Source organism: Amblyraja radiata, chromosome 26 (assembly GCF_010909765.2).
Source record: "Amblyraja radiata isolate CabotCenter1 chromosome 26, sAmbRad1.1.pri, whole genome shotgun sequence".
Classification (NCBI taxonomy): Eukaryota; Metazoa; Chordata; class Chondrichthyes; order Rajiformes; family Rajidae; genus Amblyraja; species Amblyraja radiata.
Genome location: NC_045981.1, coordinates 16,466,202 through 16,491,007, shown reverse-complemented (window position 1 = coordinate 16,491,007; position 24,806 = coordinate 16,466,202). Strand labels below are relative to the sequence as shown.

General features: G+C 43.0%; 1 protein-coding gene across 4 annotated transcripts in view; it reads right to left on the bottom strand.

Moving 5' to 3' along the window:
• tmc6 (transmembrane channel like 6) overlaps positions 1–24,806 on the bottom strand; it is a 78,251-nt gene that overhangs the window by 41,787 nt on the left and 11,658 nt on the right. For 2 of the 4 annotated variants that reach the window (XM_033044313.1, XM_033044316.1), the window contains exons 2-4: positions 8,517–8,663; positions 6,123–6,268; positions 5,325–5,435 (exon numbers count right to left, since the gene is read on the bottom strand). In XM_033044313.1, coding sequence (XP_032900204.1) covers positions 5,325–5,435; positions 6,123–6,268; positions 8,517–8,566 — 307 coding nt within the window. In that variant the 5' untranslated portion in view covers positions 8,567–8,663. Of the gene's footprint in view, positions 1–5,324; positions 5,436–6,122; positions 6,269–8,516; positions 8,664–18,996; positions 19,075–24,806 lie in introns of those variants that run through there. The other 2 variants (XM_033044314.1, XM_033044315.1) reach the window with 2 other exon arrangements.

Below are 24,806 nucleotides of genomic sequence, written 5' to 3'. Positions count from 1 at the left end.
CCAACAGGTCTGCACTTGGTCTAGTCTATTACATATTAAAACTCTCGCCCCATCCGTCCGACATCCGTCCGGCTGCCTTTCTGCCTTGTGATTCGTTCCCGCCGTGCGATGTCACAATGCCCGATGCTCGCAGACGTCCAATCGCGATGCCCGACGCTCGCAGACGTCCAATCGGAATGGATCCATTTACATGTACGGCTTCCGGCCGCATTTCTTCCTTTGATTCCCTGCAACTCCGAAACCGGACGCAGAATCGCCGACGTCTTTTCCATTTCGGTAGAGATTTCACTTTTCTTTCTAAGTATCCGCTCCTCATTACATTCCGTCGTGTTTAAGTACACGTTTTTACTCAAATTCTTCCCCCCCCCCACCCCAATATTTCAAAACTAAACTGGCTTCTCACCCACAGAAGCTGCTCCAGCCCCAGCCCCTGCTGAACGTTCCATCGTGTGATGTCACAATGCCCAATGCTCAAAGACATCGTTGCCATAGAGAGGGAGTACAGAGAAGCAAAGATCATAGAGGAGCGCTCCTCTATGATCTTTGCAGAGAAGGTTCACCAGGCTGATTCCTGGAATGTCAGAACTTTCATATGAAGAAAGACTGGATAGACTCGCCTTGTACTCGCTTGATTTTAGAAGATTAAGGGGGTATCTTATAGAAACGTATAAAATTCTTAAGGGGTTGGACGGGCTAGATGCAAAAAAAATTGTTCCGGATGTTGGGGAAGACCAGAACAAGGGGTCAAAGTTTAAGGATAAGGGGGAAAGCAGAATCGCCGACATCTTTTCCATTTCGGTAGAGATTTCACTTTTCTTTCTAAGTATCCGCTCCTCATTACATTTCGTCGTTTTAAGTACACGTTTTTAATCAAATCCTTCTCCCCCCCCCCCAACCCCCCAGTTTTTCAAAAATAAACTGGCTTCTCACCCATACAAGCAGCCATTTCGGTAGACATTTCACTTTCCCTTCCAGCTATCCACTCCTCATTACATTTCGTTATGTTTATGTCCATTTTTTTCATTAAAACCTTCTCCCCCCCCACTCACTCATTTTGTCACCTCCTGCTGGCCAGCGACCATAACAGCAGCACAACCTCAAGCGACGCCATTTAAAAACGGCCTTTCGGGAACGGCTCTACTTCGAGGACCACGTCTCCCGTGGGGGCTGCGGGTAGGCAACGGCTGCGTTGGGGCATTACACTTTTAAGGCTCTGTGTGTGGGGATGCTTCGTGTGTGTGATGCCGCCCCGCCACCCCCCCCCCCGCGTCGCCGAGACGGTCCCGACTTCGACGACTTCAAGATACGCTATTTTAAGACGGCCGGTACCCGACTTCGACGACCACGTCTCCCCTGGGGGCTACAGGTAGGGAACGGTCTTTATACACTTTTCCAACTGTGTGTGGGGGTGGTTAGTGTGTGTGATGCCCCCCCCCCCCCCCAGAGGGGGCTACGGGTAGGGAACGGCTGCGTTGGCTAAAGGGATCAGGGGGTATGGAGAGAAGGCAGGTACATCACTCCCCCTACCCCTCCCTCCCCCACCCCCCTTCCCTCTCCCCCCCCACCCCCTATCCCTCTGCCATCACTCCCCCTACCCCTCTCCTCCTCCGTCCCCACTCTTCCACTTCTCTCCCCCTTCCCCTCCACTCTCCCTCCCCACTCTTTCCCCTCTCTCCCCCACCCCTCTCCCTCCCATTCCCTCCTCCCCATCCCCCCTCCCCCACATCTCTCTCCCCATCTCTCACCCTCTACCCCGCTCTCCTTTTCCTCCCAAATCTATCCCGTTTCCTCCTCCTCTCCCCTCCCTCCCCTCTTCTCACCCCCCCCCGCAAACGCCGTTGGGGAAACAGACCCAACGGGTCTGCACTTGGTCTAGTATACTATTAAAACTCTCGTGCCATCCGACCGGTTGCCGTCCGGCTGCCTTTCTGCCTTTTGATTCGTTGACGGCTGCTCCTTCCTATCAGCTTCCAACACACTTCGAAACAAAGTTGCAAGACAGGAACACTCTGAACTTTTCACTGCTGCTGCAGGCAGGGGAGGTGCCATTGGATTTTTTTTTAAATCCACTGCTGAGGGAGGCAGGGGAGTGTGGAATCTTACATTTGGGAACGGCTTCAGTTCCATTGGAGGAGACGGGTGCATGGTGGAATATTGGGTTGGGGGATCACACCATTGGGGGAGCAGACCCAACGGGTCTGCACTTGGTCTAGTTAATATATAAAACTCTCGTGCCATCCGACCGGCTGCCGTCCGGCTGCCTTTCTGCCTTTTGATTCGTTGACGGCTGCTCCTTCCTATCAGCTTCCAACACACTTCGAAACAAAGTTGCAAGACAGGAACACTCTGAACTTTTCACTGCTGCAGCAGGCAGGGGAGGTGCCATTGTATTTTTTTTAAATCCACTGCTGAGGGAGGCAGGGGAGTGCTGGAATCTTACATTTGGGAACGGCTTCAGTTCCATTGGAGGAGACAGGTGCATGGTGGAATATTGGGTTGGGGGATCACACCATTGGGAGAGCAGACCCAATGGGTCTGCCATTGGTCTAGTATATTTATAAAAGTCTGTGCCTGTCGCCTGCGGTCCGTCCGGCTGCCTTTCTGCCTTTTGATTGGTGCCCAATACTCGCAGATGTCCAATCGGAATGGCCGATGCTCGCAGATGTCCAATCGGAATGGATCCATTTACATGTACGGCTGCCGGCTGCATTTCTTCCTTTGATTCATTGCCACGCCGAATCCAGACACTCAATCTCCGAGATCTTTTCCATTTCGGTAGAGATTTCGCTTTTCTTTCTAAGTATCCGCTCCTCATTACATTTCGTCGTGTTTAAGTACACGTTTTTAATCAAATCCTTCTTCCCCCTCCCCCCCCCCCACCCCCCAGTATTTCAAACATAAACTGGCTTCTCACCCATAGAAGCAGCCATTTCGGTAGACATTTCACTTTCCATTCCAACTGTCCACTCCTCATTAGATTTTGTTATGTTTATGTCCATATTATCCATTAAAACCTTCTCCCCCCCCCCCCCCCCCCCCCCCCCCCCACTCACTCATTTTATCGCCTCCTGCTGGCCAGCAACCATAACGGCTGCTGGCGCCCGCATTTCAACCTCAAGAGACGCCATTTAATTCGGCCTTTCAAGAACGGCTTCAGTTCGAGGACCACGTCTCCCGTGGGGGCTACGGGTAGTGAACGGCTGGGGGGTTATTCTTTTAAAACTGTGTGTATGTGGGTGGTTGGTGTGTGTGATGCCGCCCCGCCCCCCCCCCCCCGCAATTGCGCGTTGGCAAAACGGACCCGACTTCAACGACTTCAGGAGACGCTATTTTAAAACGGCCGGGACCCGACTTCGACGACCACCTCTCCCGTGGGGGCTACAGGTAGGGAACAGTGTTTATACACTTTTCAAACTCTGTGTGTGGGGGTGGTTGGTGTGTGTGATGCCGCCCCCCCCCCAGTGGGGGCTACGGGTAGGGAATGGCTGCGTTGGGGGAGCAGATCCAACGGGTCTGCCATTGGTCTAGTCTATATTAAAACAGAAAAAATTAAATAAGACAAATTGCCTTTTGGAGACACATGAAACTGCAGATGCTGGTTTACAAATTAGCTTTTTGCGCCCCTTCTATTAGCAGCAGGGCGCAACCTCGGAAGCACGAGGTCTTGTCCTCAAAATCTGAAAGCATCACCAGAAAAGTAAAAAATAAAACACACCATGTACACACAATGTAGATATAGAAATTGGATATTGATTAGAATAAAGCCAATCTGGCTTATTGCACACACTCACAAAAGAAGACAGAAAGCGCTGGAGTAACCCAGCGGTTCAGGCAACATCGCTGGAGAACATGGATAGGCGATGTTTTGAGTTGAAGGTCCCGATCCAAGACGACAACTATCCATGTCCTCCAGAGATGCAGCCTGACCAGCTGAGTTAGTCCAGCACTTTGTGCCTTTCTGCAGCCTAACGCATCAAGTTACTCCAGCAGTTTATGTCTTATTTTGTAAACCAGCATCTGCAGTTCCATGTGCCTGCACTTACCACTTTATTGCTTTCCCTCACAGTGTGGGGATGTTTATGTTAAATCCTATTGCGTATTGTGTTCTTTTATTTGTATGGCTGTATGGTAACTCAAATCTCACTGTACCAATTGGTGCATGTGACAATAAATGTAACTTGAACTTGTTTTTTGGCAGAGAAGTGGGCCTAGGCCTCAACGGGAGGCCTGGCTACTCCAGCCATTCTACAAAGTGGAAGGAGCAACAGGCTCAAGCCTCAAACATCAGACGCCAAGACTCTTACCCACCCAACCTCCCCGATGTTGACTTCTTACCAACATAGGCCTTTTTTAAATGATTTTTCAAATTCACTGATAGAAAGATTTGAAATACAGTTAATTTAATTCAAAAACAACCGAAAAAATATTTTTTTCATTTAAGAGAAAGCAAAGGTTAAATGAAGAGGATCTCATCAAAAAACACCAAATAATGAAAGGCCTAGATAGTGTGGTGGAGAGGATGCTTCCAGTAGTGGGAAAGTATAGAACCAGAGGGCTCACAATCAAAGGATGTACCTTCGGAATGTTGATGAAGAGGAATTTCTTTAGCCAGAGGGTAGCGAATCTGTGAAAATTCATTGTCATAGTCGGTTGTTGAAGCCAGGTCATTGGGTGGTTTTTAAAGGGGAGATTGATGGATTCTTGATTGGTAAGCAAAGGTTACAGGGAGAAGGCAGAAGAATGGAGTTGAGAGGGAAAAATAGATCAGCTGTGGTCGATGGGTGGAGCAGACTCAATGAGCTGAATGGGCTAATTTTGCTACTATGTCTTTTGGTTTCCGCTCAGGATGATAGTGTTTGCTGCTAGACTCTGAATGCGATAACACTTCCTCCCGAGTTCCTGCTCTTCCGGCAATGCACAGGCTTGGAACCGATGGACAGGCTGACCTGTGACATGGATGACCCTTAGATTTAGATTAGTTTATTGTCATAAACACCTTAGTGCAAAGAAAATGTCTTGTTGACATGAAGCTTGCGGAACAAACAGTATACCTTGATAGTTTTGTTTGGAATTGTAACTTAGAGGCAAGTTTGTTTCGGCTCATTTAGTAATAAGTACAAATACTCTCCAAATAACAAAAGAATCAATCTCATATTCAACTACTTAAACAATGAAGAATGAGCTAAACGCTATAATTTCTGCAATATATATTCACTCCTTATAACCCTTAATAAATGTGCAATGCAGTCTCCAGATGCCTATGTATATAAACGATACACAGTTCATTCAAGTAAGGCAATATAATTAAGAAAGCTAAAACTCACCGATGGTTCTACTGGGCATGAAGGCAAGGACTTTCATGGTGGCTGGATCATAGCAGTCAACTTCAAGCCATTCCTGTTTTTGAGCAGGTGTACTGTGATATCCTAAATTTTCTGAACAAGATCAGAACATAAAATGAATTTCAGAATCCAACATTAAGGGTCTGAATAAGAGACCCGACCCGAAACGTCACCCATCCTTTTTCTCCAGAGATGCTGTCTGATCCACTGAGTTACTCCAGCACTTTGTGTCCACCTTTGGTATAAACCAGTACCTGCAGTTCCTTGTTTCTACATAAGGGGAACGTATTTCATTCTGGAACTTTTGACTTTTTCCATCTCTATTGTGAATGCTGCCGTTGTCAATGGCTAGTGACTGATACTTCCCTCGTTCAAAACACTACTTCTAGTGACAGGATACCCATCATTCAAAACACTACTTCTTGTTCCTCACCCACACGTGCACTCGATCCCTAAAGCCCCAAATATGAAATGCACACCCTCACATTTCAATCCCCTCCTATCAAAGTCTTCTCCCCTTGTTTGACTACATTCCCAAGACCCTGTTCCTCAGCTTCAAGTTGTGTGCATTTTATCAGCAGGCCCTCAGCTGTTGGAGACCTCATGCTCTGGAAGTCCTTCCTCAATAACCATCTGCTCTTCGAAATGACTCTCCTCTAACCCCACACCTTTGGTGTTTATGTTTCCACATGATTGTGTGAAATTAATTATAGATATGACATTTCCACATTTGCGATCCTGCAGAAATGATAGATAATTTAAAACAAAACTGGGCATTACCAAAGCCCACAGTGGGCAGATCCTCCAACTCAATCACCTCCGATGGCTCAATTTCTTGATGGCTTTGTTCTGAGAGTAGATGAGCGAAGGAATCATGAACCACATCTTCATCAAAGCAAGAGTCAGGAGAAGCAAGATCATCGTAACTGGAATTAAAATATATTTATATTTTATGCACCAAGCCTATTGGAACCTCTGACAACAAAACACATGAGTTTCAAAACGCACACCGTTCTTGTCAAACACATTAAAATATATATATAAAGCCCCATTTCAACTTTCAAGAATTCGTAGCTCATCAGAAAGTACTCTGGGATTTGGATCAGTACTGGCACAATTTCTAACGACATAATTTATGTTCAGAAATTCCACAGTGGTTCATGCGGTTTTCTCAAACGTATTATCATTAAAACCAGGCATTCGTAGGATGGGCTAATCTACTAAACAAACATTTTCCAGCTTTAATCATTTAATAAAGCAGCAACAGCAAGTTGAATTGACTCCAAATTAATGCTGCTTTGAAACATTTTATGGTTCAGTCAGTCGGAGTTCACTTGAAGATATTTATTTTGCAGAATTTAAAAAAAGACAAGTAGCCCACTATCTATTTGCCAGAATTGTGACTCAACTGTACATTCAATTTAAAGATAGTTTTTAGATATTAAGGAAAGCAAGGGTATGTGCAGGTATATGGCACCAAGGTAAAAGGTCGGCCACAACATCACTGAATGGTGGAACATGCACGAGGGACCTCCACCTGTATCCACGTCTTAAGTTTAAGCTTCACTCCAATGTTACCTCTGATTCTTGGCAGCATAAACCATGGAAGTGTGAACCTCTGGTGTTTGTTCAATTGATATTCAATAAAAACATCAGAAGTTGTCTGGGCTTTTTCATTTCAATGTAAATCAATGTTTAATACCATTGCTGCCAAGCATTTTCACAGAGTTGGACATTGGAACTTTGATTTTGTTCTTCTCATTGCTTTGTAAATATTGATTGTAATGTCCAATTGTTTGATAATTTCGATTTTGTTAATATTAATGTCGTTAATGTCTTTACTTGTTCGGAATAAATAAATAAATAAATAAATAAATAAATAGTCATAGAGTCATGCAACACAGAAACAGAAATTTGCCATCTTGGCCTATATCTCTCGAAACCTTTCCCGTTCATGTACCCGTCCAAATATCATTTAAATGTTGTTATAGTATCTGCCGCAACTCCCTCTGGCAGCTCGTTCCATATACCCATGTGAAAAAATTGCCCCTCAGCTTCCTATTAAATCTTTCCTCTCTCACATTAAACTGATTCTTGACTCCCCTACTCTGGGTAAAAGACTCTGTGCATCTACTCTATCTATTTCCCTCATGATCTGAGACATTTCTATTGTGGAAGAGCTTTGGCTCATGGAGCTTCACCCTTCACCTTATATCTTTGGCAGTGGGCAAAAACTGCATTTAGCTTAACAATTATAAAATGTTGGAGTCTTGTCTCCTTAAATAGATCTGAAATAAATGCTCACTTTCCAGGAGGTTGGTCAGCCAGTGATACAACATTTAAACAGCAAATAGAAAGTCCTCCAAGGTAACTACAAAAAGTTGGGTGGCATGAGTGGAAAACAATGGTATTTTCTATTATTGATAGTGCACTTGCATAAGGCCTCCATACATATACATGTCATATGCACAGAAGGATGAAGAACAGAACAGATATTAATGGTTCAATGGGGTGGGAGATTGCAACCTTCATATGGTCCACCCTGTTTCAACTAATGTAAACAACCCAACGTGCACATACAAATAGATGTAGTTTTTCATGCCACTTGATCTACAAATTTAGGCTGTGCAAGAAGAGCCTCCGCAAGAAGAAGAATGGTTCAATAGTTTCATTATTATCACATGTACCAAGGCACAGTGAAATACTTGTTTTGCATACAAATCAGCAAGACTATCACCATACATAAGCATCTTCCCCCAGTTAGTACAGAATGTATAGAACAGCCCACTGAGTCTAAATGCAAGAGGTATCATTTTGGCGCCATTTTACAGTCCCAGCTGCAGCCGGCCAAAGGCCCGTTGAAGCAGTCGTCTCCATTCTCAGTCGTCCTGCAAACCATCGTCTCACTCATTGTACGGTCTCTTCAGGCTTTGTTCCCTGGGGGGAGGGGGGGGTCATCTGAAGGAAGCTGTGCACACATGAAGTATCCAAACACATTGCATGACCAGGATTTTAAATTGTTCTTTTGGAAAGGGCATACAATTATTGTCCTGAGCAAAAATATTTATAAACTACCTCACAGTTGACCAGGAATTATAATCTCCTGTTTGGTAAACTGAACGCCTGATCCGAGTCAAAAAACAAAGTAATTCACCGGAAGGATAAGTGACTCACCTGATCTCAGGAGCATGATCAAAACTATCAAGGTCCACGCTGCATGCCATGGTGCTTAGGTGATTTCTTCAGATTTGTAGTTTTATTTAATGTTTGTGGTTGCCCAACACCTTTGCAGTAAATCACCTCATAACATTTTTTTGACACCTATTGAAACAAAAATGAAAACATTGCCTCAATACTTTAATGAGTTTCTAAATGATTATAGCCCTACATAATAGACAAAAATATAATTTAGTGCATAATACTGTGAAAAACTCATCAATTTCTGACAGGATTCCGAGGCATAATCAAACACAACAGAAGCAAGGAGCGAAAGTAGAAATACCAGTTCCACAGCTACTGAACCATTTTCAAAGCGATTGGGAGTTCCAGTCATTATAAGGATGTCAAACTAAGCTTCAGAAAAAATATTCCACCTCATCACGCACACAGTTAATTCCAGCTTGGCTTGATGAATGGGAATTCCAGGCACAAAGTGATAGGAGGATTAAACGTTCACATTTTGCACATGAAAATACGAGAAGCACATTCAAAGCATAACATTAATTCAGTCTTTAAGGACGTAGAACAAAGTATTGCAATGTTTTAAATTTAAATTTACAAGAGTATATGAACAGCATCTTTGTGAATGTCGAACAGCTTTTCTCAGAATTTCATTGAACATTATGCTGCCATTTAAAATGTATGCAATACCTTGCTGTAGAAAAACTGGCATGGTTAGCCCAGTGATAAAACATTGTCAATAAGACAGCTATTTATCGTTCTTGTATACAGGCAATTAAATCTAGAAATCAGGGTGTTTCTACCAGTGTTGGGCTGTTCTGATAGAAGCCTACCCAACAGGGTGTTGTGGAGGGACAGGTGGACTATTAACGGATTTAGAAACTGTGACTAATGGAGTTCTGCAGAGACAGACACACACACGCAATTGCCAATGAAATTATGCGAGTAGCACTATGGTCTAGAAGGATAAAGGGAGGCTTCAGTGGATACAGGTAGATGAAAATGAATGGGCAAGCGCATGGCAAAATAATGTAATGTGTGAAAAATGTGGAGCAAAAAAATCAAAAGCAAAGGCAAAGCACGTTTTAAAAGCAGAGAGATGGAAAGGTGCTTATTGTTGTACAGAATTCACTATAAATTAACATGCAGGGACACCATGCAATTAGGAAGCCAAGTCGACATGCTGGTTTTTATTGCAAAATGTATTAGAATAGAAATGTCATTCTTGGGATTAAGATTCTTGGGATCACCTGGAAAGGCAGGGACAAAAAGGAAAAGTCGGCATGGTTTTGTGCCTGGGAAATCCTGCCTCATTGAAAAACGCATAATTGGCACTTTAATTCTCTATTGAAACCCATTCCAATCTATCATTCTGTGGCCTCCTGTACTGGTCTCATGAGGCACAATGCAAGCCTGAGCAACAAAACCTCACCCACCACCTGAATTTGTTGCACCTTCTCGACTGAACACTGAATTCAAACACTTAATGTTGTACCTCGCTGTCTTGGTTTGCTTCAGAACTGGTCAGCCCTGCTGTAAATTAATATCAACTCAGTTTTTCTTCTCTTTAGTAGTTTGATGGAATGGTATTTCTTGTAGCTCAAACCTGCACTTCATTTTTTGTTTGTTTACTGTCTCTAACTTTCCTTAATAATATCATCCAGATAGCTTTATCAACAGCGCATCACCATGGCAATCCTGTCCTCATCAAATCATTTTTTTTCCCGTTGCTTTATCCCACCCTTTCGGCAACTGAATAACTTGTTTTCTCTCTCCCCCCCAGATCTGACACAGGATTTGTGATTGGGAACATTAACTCAGTTTCCCTTTTCACAGATGGTGTCTGATTAACTTCAGCAATTTTTGATTTCACTTCCAATTTCCCCCATTCCTTGTTTTAAAATTGTTAAAGGGGCTTGATAGGGTTAGAACAGAACAGTTACTTCTTCTTATGAGAGAGTCATAGAATGGGATCATACACAAGGGATCAGTCTTAACATTAGGGGTCAGTAATTCAGAACAGAGATGATAAATGTCTACACCGAGTATAGTGATGCTGGAGTTTTCTACTCAAGGGAGCTGTTGTGACTCAACTGTACATTCAATTTAAAGATAGTTTTTAGATATTAAGGAAAGCAAGGGTAAGTGCAGGTATATGGCACCAAGGTAAAAGGTCGGCCACAACATCACTGAATGGTGGAACATGCACGAGGGACCTCCACCTGTATCCACGTCTTAAGTTTAAGCTTCACTCCAATGTTACCTCTGATTCTTGGCAGCATAAACCATGGAAGTGTGAACCTCTGGTGTTTGTTCAATTGATATTCAATAAAAACATCAGAAGTTGTCTGGGCATCTTCATTTCAATGTAAATCAATGTTTAATACCATTGCTGCCAAGCATTTTCACTGGTACAGAAAATCAACTTCTAGAAATGGAGAGTCTCAGTGCTTAAAGGCTGTTTGATTTTGTTGTGTATGCTGTTCCGTCACCTCCTGTTTTACAAATATGCACAGTTCACTAAATTATATATTTTTTGGTAGACAAAAATACTGGAGAAACTCAGCGGGTGAGGCAGTATCTATGGAGCGAAGGAAATGGGCAACGTTTTGGGTCGAAACCCTTCTTCAGACAGAAATGGTTTTGGAATGGTTGTATTTCATATCAGGATGCTACTTAAAACAAATCCTGATTGAGTATCATTTCTGAAGAGGCAACTGCAGTGAATCAATGAATGATGTTTAATTAAGTCATGCATATGGAATGTAATGACATCAATGATTGTTGTGTATACATGTTGGTGAGCTGTTCCTGTTCGGCTGGAATGAAGTGCACACCCTTGTATGAATACTCTTAAGACCTGATTTCAATCTAAGTTTACTAGCACCGGCCTATTCTAAAGAAGAAGGGTCTCAACCCAAAACATCACCCATTCCTTCACTCCAGAGATGCTGCCTGTCTCCAAAGTTACTCCAGCTTTTTGTGTCTATCTTCTATTCTTGAAATTAATGGAATAGGCAACAGAATAGATTTCAATCCTTCTCATGGATATACATGGAATCGAGGAATATGGATCATGTGAATGCAGAGGAGATTAGTTTAACTTGACATCATGTTCAGCATGAACATTGTTGGCTGAAAGGCCTGTTCCTGATGGTTCAATGTTGTATGTTCAACACCGTTGTGGATTAGCACGTGGGAAAAGTATCCAGAGGGAAATAAAATCTCTGTTGCACTACAACATGGTTTCTCTGACATTGCCTTTCTATCAGATGAAGGCAATTGCTGGGGAAGATCCCAAGTGATAGGATTTATGTACATTTGGGAAGACAGGGACTGTTCATGGCTTATTGTGCGGAAAATCCAATCTCACTTGTTTTAATAAATTTTATGAAGAGATATCTAAGAAGATTGATGAAGGCAAAGTGGTTGAGTGTGTCTATATGATAAGGTCCCACATGATAGGCCAGCCCAGAAGATTAAAGCACATTGGATCCAAGGTGAACTTGCTCATTGGATCCAACATACAGGGAGGGGTGGAAGGATGTTTTTCTGATTGGCAGTCTGTGAGTATAAGTGTACCATACAGATTGGTGATGATCTTTGTTATTTCTGATGAATTCAGTTTAGTTTATTGTCACATGTACAGAGGTACAGTGAAAAGCATTTGTTGTGTGCTAACCAGTCTTATGCACCAGCAAAAGATCAATGAAATTCTTAATTCATCTACTTTAATTCTGTGAAAAATAAATTCTTGTTGTCCAAGCCCTGAAAATGTGCCAACAGCATCTCAGGAGTGGTTCAGCTGTGAAAACCAAACTAAGTTTACGATGGCCTGCTGTGTGACAAACACGACATGTTTATTTGCACCATGAAACCCCATGCAGGCCATATCAGTCTGAGGGTCCAAGCTCAAAAGTTATCAACTTCACTCATGCAGGTAGATGTGGACGAAGACAGGGCTTGCTCAAAGCCATCTGAATCAGGGTGCTTGACCATTGCTTGCGGAAAGGATTCTGGATAGGTCTCAAGGATGGGAGCACAGTGCAAGAGTGTACAACATCCCCAAATTACTCTCTCCCTGGTATCCACCACCTTCGCCTGCATGGTGGAGTCTGCAGATCCCGCACAGAACTCTTCAAAATTTAGCAGGTAGAGGAAAAACATGTAAGGGGAATGAAATAAATAGTAGAGACATGACTAGTACACAAAGTAAAGACAGAATACAATTCAAAACACAATATGAGGCAATTAATGTACAGATGAAAAGGGAGGGGGACGTGGGGCTAAGGATAGGCAGAGGTGAAGAGATGGGTCTTGAGGCGGGACTGGAAGATGGTGAGGGACACGGAATTGCGGATCAGTTGGGGGAGGGAGTTCCACAGCCTGGGAGCTGCCCTGGAGAAGGCTCTGTCCCCAAACTGCGGAGGTTGGACTTGTGGATGGAGAGGAGACCGGCTGATGTGGATCTGAGGGATCGTGAGGGTTGGTAGGGGGGAGAGGAGGTCAGTGAGATATGGGGGGGGCCAGATGGTGGAGGGCTTTGTAGGTGAGGATCAGGATTTTGTAGGTGATCCGGTGGGAGATGGGAAGCCAGTGAAGTTGTTTGAGGACTGGAGTGATGTGATGCCAGGATTTGGTGTGGGTGATGAGTCGGGCGGCTGCGTTCTGGACCAGTTGGAGTCGGTTGATGTAGGTGGAGCTGATGCCAAGGAGAAGTGAGTTGCAATAGTCCAGTCGGGAGGAGATGAAGGCATGGATGAGTCTTTCAGCAGCGGGAGGTGTGAGAGAGGGTCTGAGTTTGGCGATGTTGCGGAGATGAAAGAAGGAGGTTTTAATGACATGGCGGATGTGAGGCTCAAGGGAGAGGGTGAAATCAAAGATCACGCCAAGGTTGTGGGCCTGGGGAGATGGGAGATGGGGAGACAGTGGTGCCGTCGATGGTGAGAGTGGGGTTATTGATTTTGCTGAGTGTGGCTTTGGAGCCTATGAGGAGGAATTCTGTCTTATCGCTGTTGAGTTTGAGGAAGTTATGTTGCATCCAGGTTTTTATAGCTGACAAACAGGAGTTGATATGGGAGAGGGAGGGGGGGTTGTGGGGGGATTTGGTGCCGAGGTAGATCTGGGTGTCATCGGCGTAACAGTGGAAGTCCAGGTTGAAGTGGCGGAGTATCTGACCAAGGGGGAGGATGTAGATGATGAAGAGGAGGGGGCCGAGTACGGAGCCTTGGGGAACGCCTTGAGTGACTGTGGCTGTAGCAGAGGTGTGGTTGTGGAGAGAGATGAAGTGGGATCTGTTGGAAAGGTAGGAACGGAGCCAGCTGAGTGCAGAGCCTTCAATGCCGAGGTCTTTGAGTCTGGTGAGCAGGATGTTATGGTTCACTGTATCGAAGGCTGCGCTCAGGTCGAGGAGGATGGGGATGTTGAGGGAACCAGTGTCAGCAGAGGTGAGGAGGTCATTGAGGACTTTGAGGAGAGCAGTTTCTGTGCTATGGAGGGGGCGAAAGCCAGATTGGAGGGGTTCAAGTAGGTTATACGCAAGGTCTTACCATGTAGAAATTACAGCTGTGTTTATGCATAGTCCCCCTATTTCAGGGCACCATCATGTTTGGGATACAGCAATGTCATGTAAATGAAAGTAGTCATGTTTAGTGTTTTGTTGCATATCCTTTGCATGCAATGACTGCTTGAAGTATACGATTCATGGACATCACCAGTTGCTGGGTGTCTTTTCTGGCAATACTCTACCAGGCCTGTATTGCAGCCATATTTAGTTTATGCTTGTTTTAGGGGCTAGTCCCCATCAGTTTTCTCTTCAGCTTATAAAAGGCATGCTCAGTTGGGTGATTGACTTGACCACTCAAAAATTGACCATTTCTTAGCTTTGAAAAACTCCTTTGTTGATTTTTTTCCTATTATAAATCACAAATTGCGGAGTACAGAGGCAAATAAATAAATGATTGGCTTTGTCCCAAACATAATGGAGGGCACTGTATGCACAAACACAGCTGTAATTTCTACATGGTGAAAAAACATGTATAAAATTTGCCTTTATTAAAATCAGACAATGTACACTTTAATCACATCTGATTTTTTTTTTAATTACAAATCTCAAATTGTGGAGTACAAATAAATAAATGATGGGTCTTTGTCCCAAACATTATGGAGGGCACTGTAACTCTTCAAATGTCTTTTGAAAGTGGTAATTGTATCTGCTTCTGTAGCTTTTTCTTAGTTATGGACTACCCTCCGAGTGGAGGAGTTTCTCAATCTCTGCCCGTTCACCTTATCTGTATGTTTTGCATTTACTGGCATGTTACGCTGCTGCAAGTTATAATGTCATTATCTTGTTGTCGGTGACAATTGACAATTATTTATTTTTTTATTTTTTATTTTTTTTTAATCAATTACGACAATTGACAATTAAACACTCTTGACTGATTATGACAAAAACCTGAATGCTACCAGTTTAATTAAGTTCGTTAACAGTGCAATTTTAGGGAGTGTGGGAGGAATCCAGAGCACCCAGTGAAAACCCATGCAGGTCACAGGGAGAATGTACAAACTCCGTACAGACCGCACCTGTAGTCAGGATCGAACCCGGGTCTCTGGTGCTGTAAGGGAGCGACTCTACTGCTGCGCCACCGTATTATTATTAATTACTGCCACACTCAAAATTCCTCCAAGAAGTTCCCTTGTTCACATGTGCAATCTGCCCTACTGGTTCTGGAATACAAACGTTGCTGCCACTAAACCCAGAGCAAAATAAATATTCAGCACTACTTGCGAAGGTAATTGCGATTATATTTACAGGCGTTACGGGACTGTAGTTTCAGGAACTCATCCAACCAGTCTGCCCAACTCTAACCTCAGCTGTTTCCTGTTATTAGAATCTATAAATAGCGGTGGCCATGTCTAAAGTTTTGCAACATGTGAAACTGAATAATAAACACTGCAAGAAAAAAACATTTAATTGTCCGTTTTTTAGGAAGGAAACAGAACAGTCGGTTTTGAGAGACTTTAACAGTGGAGAGCACAGACCAAAAACTGGATGGCAAACCCTTAAGTTTCTTAGTGAGGAATAAGAGTGTTTAGAGATTAAGCACGGAAACAGTCCCTTCGGCCCACTGAGTCCGCACTGACCAGCGATCGCTTTACATTAACACTATCCTACACACACTAGGGACAATTTACACTTATGCCAAGCCAATTTACCTACGTCTTTGGAGTGTTGGAGGAAATCGAAGATCTCGGAAAAACCCCACTATTTCTATACACTTTGTAGTTAATCTAGGATTGTGCTTATGTATAGTAATACCTTGGTGAACTGTGTGATAAAAAGAATTTCACTGTAATAAGATAAATGTGACTTTAAAAAAACATTGAACCTTTGAGCAGTCAAAGGATTCAAGCTGGGGCAAAGATGCACATGATTCACAGTAAATAATCTACTGTGCAACAATACCCAAAACCAATTTTCTCAGAAAACAGGATTTACTCCGTCAATCATACAGCACAGAAAATATGGTCTTCGGCCCGACTCATCCATAACAACGTAGGTGCCTACCCGTGTTCTCCAGAGATGTTGCCTGACCCGTCGAGTTTCTCCAACACTTTGTGTCACTCCTTTTATCACTGTTTGGTCTGCTCACTGTAGTTTAATCTACTATTTTAAAAGGTTGAACATAATATTAACAGATGGATAAAGTGCAGCGAAAAACAGCGGCCACGTAACACATTTTTACCAATCTCAACATCGTGCCTCAGGATCCCCTTAGTCATAGCGTGTCACAGCTCAGAAACAGGCCCTTTGGACCAGAAAGTCCATGCTGACCATTAACTACTCATTTATACTAATATAATCCAACTATATTCACTCCATATTGTCATCAATTCCTCCCAGATTCTACCACTCACCTTAACCATCCTTTACTCTCCAACTTATTTTCCAAAACAGATAAGATTATTAAATAATCAAGATAATCGATTATTATGATCACTGTAATTCATGCCTCAGCAGTGAATAAGCCTGCAAACACACTCACATTTCTTTCTTCACCCACACGGAAGTAATACAAAGTTGCTGAAGTGACTCGAGAATGTAAATGGAATGAATTGACTGACTGGCCATCTACACACAAAAACATGTTACAACTGGATGTGTGCAGCAAAGAAACACGTCCAACAACTAAGTTGGGAGTGCAGTGGAGAGATAATTTTTTTTGCCTTCCATCACAGCGATGTGCTGGATGTTTGTGTAAATTGTGTTGTGTCTCGGGTCTTTTTGTTTTGTAATGTATGGCTGCAGAAACGTCTTTTCGTTTGGACCTCAAGGGGTCCAAATGACAAATAAATTGTATTGTATTGTAAGATGTATTTCTCTAATCAAGGTTAAATGTTCCTTATCCGCGCAAAATTCCAAGGAAGGTTATTAATGTTTAAATAAAGAACAGCAAAAAAAAAAAATCACATCAAACATAAATGGCAGCCATTCAAATTTGTCACCAATACTGTTTTTTGTTAGATAGATAGATCATTCTAAATGAGAACATTAAGTTGTAATTAAAGAACAGTACAGTGGCACAGTTTAGCAATACTGCCTTACAGCCGTGGCAACCAGTGTGTGCACTGACCTCGTGATTTAGTTTAGAGATACAGCGCGAAAACAGGCCCTTCGGCCCAGTAAGTCCACACCAACCAACGGTCCCTGCACATTAACGCTACCCGACACACAATAGGGACAGTTTGTTTTCCATACTATACCATGCCCAATTAACCTACAAACCGGTACGTCTTTGGAGTGTGGGAGGTAACTGAAAATCTCGGAGAAAACCCACGCAGGTCACGGGAAGAACGTACAAACTCTGTACAGACTGCACCCATAGTCGGGATCGAACCCGGGTCTCTGGCATTCTGAGGCAGCAACTCTACCGCTTCGCCACTGTGCCGCCCCTGTGTGTGGAATTTGAACTTTCTCCCCGTGACCATGTGGGGGGGTGTCCTGTCCCCCAGTAATCAACTACCAACACATCCCCAAGAAATGCAGATAGATCAATTGGAAGTGTAAATTGCAAGTTTTGTTTACGGGTAGCAGGAGAATGAGGGAAGAGAGAATAGATTACATTAGAAACACATAACATTATTAAGGGATTGGTCACGCTAGATGCAGGAAACATGTTCCCGATGTTGGGGGTGTCCAGAACCAGGGGCCACAGTTTAAGAATAAGGGGTAGGCCATTTAGAACTGAGACGAGGAAAAACTTTTTCACACAGAGAGTTGTGAATTTGTGGAATTCTCTGCCTCAGAAGGCAGTGGGGGCTGATGAAGCATTCAAAAGAGAGTTGGATAGAGCTCTTAGGGCTAGCGAAATCAAGGCATATGGGGAGAAGGTAGGAACGGTGTACTGATTGTGGATGATCAGCCATGATCACATTGAATGGCGGTGCAGGTTCGAAGGGCCTAGTCCTGCACCTATTGTCTATGTATCTATGTATTACGGGGAAAAAGTGGGGGAATAGGATTGACGGGTTGTTGAGAGCTAACAATGTCTAGATATCAAATTGGCCTCCTACATGTTGGAAGAAAGGAATATGAAAAAATAATGGAACAAATCAACAGCTACAAAGTTTATGGAAATATGTTGCATTATGCAAAATACATTTGAATTATGAGACTACTCTGCAGGAATGCTGTCTGGAGGAAGGGGCGCATGAAGGGGGGCAGGAAGTGACTTTTAACATTTGCATTAACTAACTATCCCTCAGATTTGAGGATCAAACAACCACACTGAAATTTACATTTTATTCAATGAGATGTCAAGCAATAGCAAATAATAGCACCTGGGGCACCTCCATATAACAGGCAGAGTTATTAGGAAATTCATAGGAAACAAACAAAAGGCAAAATGTCTGAGCAATGAATTGGCACAGATTCTTATCTGAGAAGCTCTTAATGAAAGCAAATTAAAATTTTACAAGCACCACAACTTGTGCCAATCTCAATGTCCTGCTGAAAGATGTCATTAAGAAATCAATTTATCCAAAGAGCGCAGCGGCAAGGCGATCTTAACTAGAAACATGAGAGCAGAAATGTTCACTCCAGTTAACAACTGGTTGGTCTGAGGAATGGAATTTATATTAATTTTCCTGCCCTTTTAGTCCTGTGTGAGATGATGAACTGTTTCCTCCCCCTATGCCTAGGGAATACCACATTTAAGGACAACCAACGCCTAAAAAAAATAACAGTGAATGTGGGCTGGGAATGTGGGAATCCTGCATTTGTTTGCAAAGTGATGTTTCTGGGCATTACAGTGGCCTAGTCTCCAGCATAAAAATCATCCACATGAATAGAAGATCTGCGAAAAGTTCTATTCACCTTCCTGTCTCCCTATCATTCTTGTTACCAGAGCTTTCTTGACTACTTTGTAAAGTTAACCAACAAAGTACTAGAATGTTAAAGTTAAAAAGTACTTACGAATTCACCAATTCACTGAAGAAATGTTCAAGTTAACTTTCATCCACAGACCCACTTTTAAAATATGAAGTCTTACTGCTAAAGCAGGAAAAGTAAGCCAGTAAGACATGTCTGAACATATCTACTGTTACACAATGTTTTTACAACATGCCATCCTTGCATTTTTCTCAGAGACAGAAAAACCTTTGAGTAATCGGTAAACAAATAATTGGATTTGCATTTCTAAGATTTCTTACAACTCTTCATTTCCTCAAAACCAGCAAACCTTAACATGAAATAATGATAGATTAAATGCAAAAAGACTGCTACTGTGACTGCTAAAGTAAATAGCATGTGTCAAAGATTCATTACCCAAGAATGCAAGGATCGAACCACATCCCAGATCAGATGAGAACATACAGAAGAAGATGTCCCGCACCACAGGAGAAGGCACCATCTCAGGAATACCACTGATAAGATTTGCTTGTGAAACAGAGGGTCACCAAAGGGTGCAAAGCAGAGAAATCTCATTTCTCCTTCTCTGCAATTTATTGAATTTAATAAAACACATAATTAATTGACTAGTTTTGGGGGTGGAAGGCAAACTGATTATTGGATAATTTCCTACTAAGGAATAGAACCTTGCCCAATACAGTGTATCTGAGAGAGTCTTTGGAAGTATCTCGCAGCATTTTGAGTCTATCTACAGTATTTCTTTCTGTTTAGGGGACCACTTCCACATGCTGAAGAAATTATGAACATTTCATGATTTGCTCTTTATCTGATCACGTATACTATATAGCTGTGTTAGGAACATCGCATTAAATTTGCAGTCTTCAGTATTTGGCCGATCACCCTACCAGTCCTCTGATATCGCATTGATGCATTGATGGATTGGTGCATGAAGTGTGTGAAGAGCAAACTTCCATTGGTAGCAAGTCTGGTGGAGCCTCAGGCCTGTTAGCGATTATTTCATTTTAACGGAATTATGTGGATAGCACACATTAATACAAAGACCAGGTTTGGTTTAGAGACTCGGCCCTCTGGGTTCACACTGACCAGTGATCGTTGCACACTAACACTATCCAACACACACAAGGGACAATTTTCAATTCTTACCAAAGAATATTGCGTATTTGAAGAATAAGCCATCAAAATTTTAACTCTGGGCGTCTGGGTTCCCTCCCATCCACCTCATTGGAAACCTTTGAGCTATATTTAATCAGACTTTTTTGGACATCAGTGTTATATCTTGCACTAAATGTTGCGCCCTTTACTCTATATCTGTGCACTATGGGCGGCTTGATTGTATTCATGTAAAACCTCTCCTTTATGGATGGCCTAATCCTGCTGCTATGTCTGATGATCTACAATTTTATGAACCTGGAATAGAGAAGCACCTCGAATACCTGCCCCAGCTGCAAACCTATCTGAGTTTCTGACCCTGACGCGGCCCACACAATGGACCCCATCACTCTGGCTGCACAACCCCCTCGCTCTCTGGGACCCCAGCTCACACTCCAACTGACCCGCGAGCTGCAGGTCCAACTATCAGCATTTCTGGATAACTGAACGCTGGATTGGTGGAAGTGTCAGCGTCTGGCATTGAAGTGCCAGTCTATTTTCTTGACAACCTTGTTCCTGAAATGCAAGGCTTGCTGCCAACAAGCAGCAACTTGTAAAACTGTCGATTCGATTTGTCCACAAACTACGAAGAGGCATGATCAAGATTAGATAATTCCAAATTTTAAACAGGAAGGAATTAGAGTTATTTTAATAATTTACATCAATTTCCAGCAAAATACTGAAATCATCCACTAGTTTGAAGAAATGTAAAAAATGAAGATTAAAAAAAAAAAAAATCTCCTATGCACAGGACACTTTTGGTAAGCATCAGCATTCGCTATCATTGAGACACAAGCTTATGGTTGAGGGGCAGGCCATATCCTGAATGTCATATGAAATATCCGGGGGAAAAAAACATGGTGTAAAGATTGACATATTTTCAAGGGAGAGTCAAGAGTGATTCATTGTTATATGCTCCGAAAGCAGAACAATTAAATTCTCACAAGCAGCAGCATTACAGGTCAGTAAGTAGTTTTTAGCATTGGATTAAATGGTGACAAAGTTCCTAGAAAGCTTTATCACCATCACATGCACAAAGCCCACATGATTATTTGTTGAACTAATTGAAAATATCAGATGAGGCTAAAGGGCCTGTCCCACTTGGCCGTCATTTTTGTGCCATTTACCAAAAATGGGGTTGTCGCATTGTGATGCACGGGTAGCGTGTGGGTAGCACGGGACGGGCGCATGGAGAGGCGTGGAGTTGAATGCGGTATCGCACGGAGTCCAGGGTTTCGTGCTGCATGTAATCCTCGTGCGCCACCTGCGTGACATATCGCGTACGCACGCTGACGCATTGGCGTCTCGACGTCTCAAATGTATCGCGTGGTGACGCATAGTTACGTCACCGTGCGTAACCATGCGTCGCCGCGCACCGCAGGGTATTCTAATTATGTCACGTGCACCAGACGGCATGATGACGCGTGATTTGCACGCGACATCACTCGTGCCGATGCGTCGACCTATTTTACATATGACGCGTAAATGAGGTGCAAATGACGGCCAAGTGGGACAGGCCCTTAAAGCATTTGATGGACTTCAAGATCAGAGCTCTTGGCTGTGTCAACTAATGCATAATGGAGCAACCTTTCTGAAAGCTTTAGATCTATTTCAATGGTACTTTCCATTTACAGCGCCTTCTCCAAAGAGCCTTTCTGGAAAATAATTTCCTTTATTCTGTACACAATAATTCTTAGACCTCACATAAATTCCAGTACATCATCTTTATTCAAAATAAAATTAAGAAAATCTTAACAGCTCTTATATTGGTAATATTTTCCAGCTTATGTTAGGACACGTTCACCGTTTCATAACCAGACTGCAATGCAAGCCAGGGAGAATATAATAGACAGAAATACCTGGAGTAACTCAACAGGTCAGACAGCACCTCTGGAGAAAAGGAATAGGTGATGTTTTGGGTCAAGACTCTTCTTCAGACCTTCGCGACCCGAAATGACATGTATTCCTTTTTTCCCCAGAGATGCTGTCTGACCCATTGAGTAACTCCAGCTTTTTGTGGCTATCTTCAGTTTAAACCAGCATCTGCAGTTCCTGCTCACACAGAATAATATCATACTCCCGGTTGAATCATTTACAATTTCAGAACCGTCCAGGGACTCCATTTGAGCCAGGTGCTTTAGAGTTTACCCATCTGAAAACAGAATTGACTCTGCCACTGAGATATGTGTGCCGCAGGCAGCCGGAAATGGGGGATGTGCCAAGGTGGAACTGTTTGCCTGGTCAAAAGAGCATAAAACCCTTAACGGAATCAAGGGATACGGGGAAAAAAGCAGGAAGGGGTACTGATTCTGGATGATCAGCAATGATCATATTGAATGGCAGGACTGGCTCGAAGGGCCGAATGGCCTACTCCTGCATCTACTTTTCTATGTTTCCAAAACCCATTTAGCTCATGCAGTAGAGATGCATGCGATAGAGATCATCTTCAATTTCAGCTCACAGCCCACTATGGTACACAGAGCCTGCCACAGTCTCCTGGCATCTGCTTGGTTGTATTGAGACTGCAGCATGGTCAAGACTTCTCTCTTGGCATCCATCTTGAAAACCTTGGATCTAGACTTTAGCAGAGAGTGAACCTCCCTGATCATCCAAGGTTTCAGGTTAGGATAGACCCAAACTGTCTTTGTCAGAATGCAAAACACTCAAATTTAAATATATACTCGATTACGCTGTCAGCATTAAATTTGAACGCATTATTCCAATAATACCAGCGCGTAAATCAAGCTTTGATATTAAAGGAACAAGTACATTATTTCAAAAACACACGCCAAATATGTGTAAAACTCAAGGTGCCTGTATACACATTCAGACTGGATGAAGTCATCTTGAACATATCCCAGTCTACCAAGGCAATCCTGAAGAAGACCCTCAGCTTCCTTAGACCACTACTGTGTTACCCTCTTGGTTGGTACCTCATACCCTGTCTGTGAGCTGGCAGGAGCAGTATTGACAGATAATCAGACTGACCGAAATAATGGTGAAGCGTTAGGCATACTTGATGGTGGAGGACTTGTGGTAGAGAGTGGGGCAGGAGACAGGCTGATGGTAAATGGGGAGAGCTTTCCTGAAGCTCGCTTGATTGAAGTCATTAAGGATGAAAATGAATCATGTTTGCTGCCTCTCAAGTGTTCATAAGTCACGGAGCAGAATGAGGCCATTCAGGACGTGCTCCCTGTGACTGCGTGAGTTTTCTCCGGGTGCTCTAGTTTCCTCACACATTCCAAAGACATACTGGTTTGTAGGTTACTTGGCTTCTGCAAGTTGTAAATTGTCCCTCCTGCGCAGGATAGTGCTACTGTACGGGGTGATCGCTTGTCGGTGCGGACACGGTGGGCCGAAGGACCCGTTTCCTCGCCGCATCTTTAAACAAAAATAAAAAACTAAAAGTCTACTTCACCATTCAATCGTGGTTGATCTATCTTTGCCTCTTAACCCCCATTCTCCTGCTTCCTTCCCCTGACCTTTGACCCCCTTACTTAATCAAGAAAGTGTTGACAACTTAATATAACCTTGCGTTCTTCATTCACGTGGAGGCAGGGTATGGGTCTTATACTCGGTTTCCAAGTTAGACAATGCCTTCAGAAGGACCTGATATTTTCTAACCTGTCATTAATAGTTCCTAGTTAAAATTATTCATCATGTGGAATGGAGAACAGATCATATGTCAGCCCTCTAATCACGAGAAGAACCGTATCTGTCCAAGGACTAAAACAAAACATCTAATGTAGCAAAATAATATAATTTTGGAGAAGCTTTTAGGATGTACGTAGCCGTTGACTCTCAACATCAGCTGACTGAGATAGTGAGTAACTTAGCTGAATAAGCAACAATGAATTGATTTGCAATTGTGTGGCCTCACCACCCAATTGATCATGGACAATGCTCCTTAGAACAATGGACAATCAGACCGATTCTGTATTTAAACTTGATATTCTATCAAGTAAACAATGCAAACCACATCTCTTTCTATATACCGGTAACTAACATCATACCATTAAATTAAAATTCAACCAACTTAAGTTAAGCAGAATGACATTATGAATTACTCTGGAATTATATGGACAAATAAAATCTTTCAATTGAACATCAGGGGTCAGTACAATTCATGGGGTTCTGCTAGTGACTCATAAAGGTCATAAGCCTTCAAGGATGCAGAGAGAGAGAGAGTTGTGGATCAAACTAACCACAAGATAACCACACAAACACCCATCAATTGTGGCAAGGCTTGGACACCATAACAGGCCACAAAGTGAAGCAGAGCTGCATTACTGGCAACAACATGCCCTCCCCCCAGGTATTGTTCCCCCATTGATCACAGGAATGGGGAGGTTAACTTGATGAGGGTTTGACGGCACCCGGCCTGGACTCGCTAGAGTTTAGAAGAATGATGGGAGACCTCATTGAAACATGCAGAATAGTGAAAAGCTTGGTTAGAGTGGACGTGGAGAGGATGTTTCCACTCGTGGGAGAGTCCAGGACTAGAGGTCATGGCCTCAGAATTAAAGGATGTTTTTTTAGGAAGGAGATAAGGAGGAATTTATTTAGTCAGAAGGCAGTGAATGTGTGGAATTCTTTGTCATAGAAGGCTGTGGAGTCCAGATCAGTGGATATATTTAAGGCTGAGTTAGATAGATTCTTGATGAGTACATGGGTCAGAGGTTACTTTTTTATCTGCACTTTCTCGG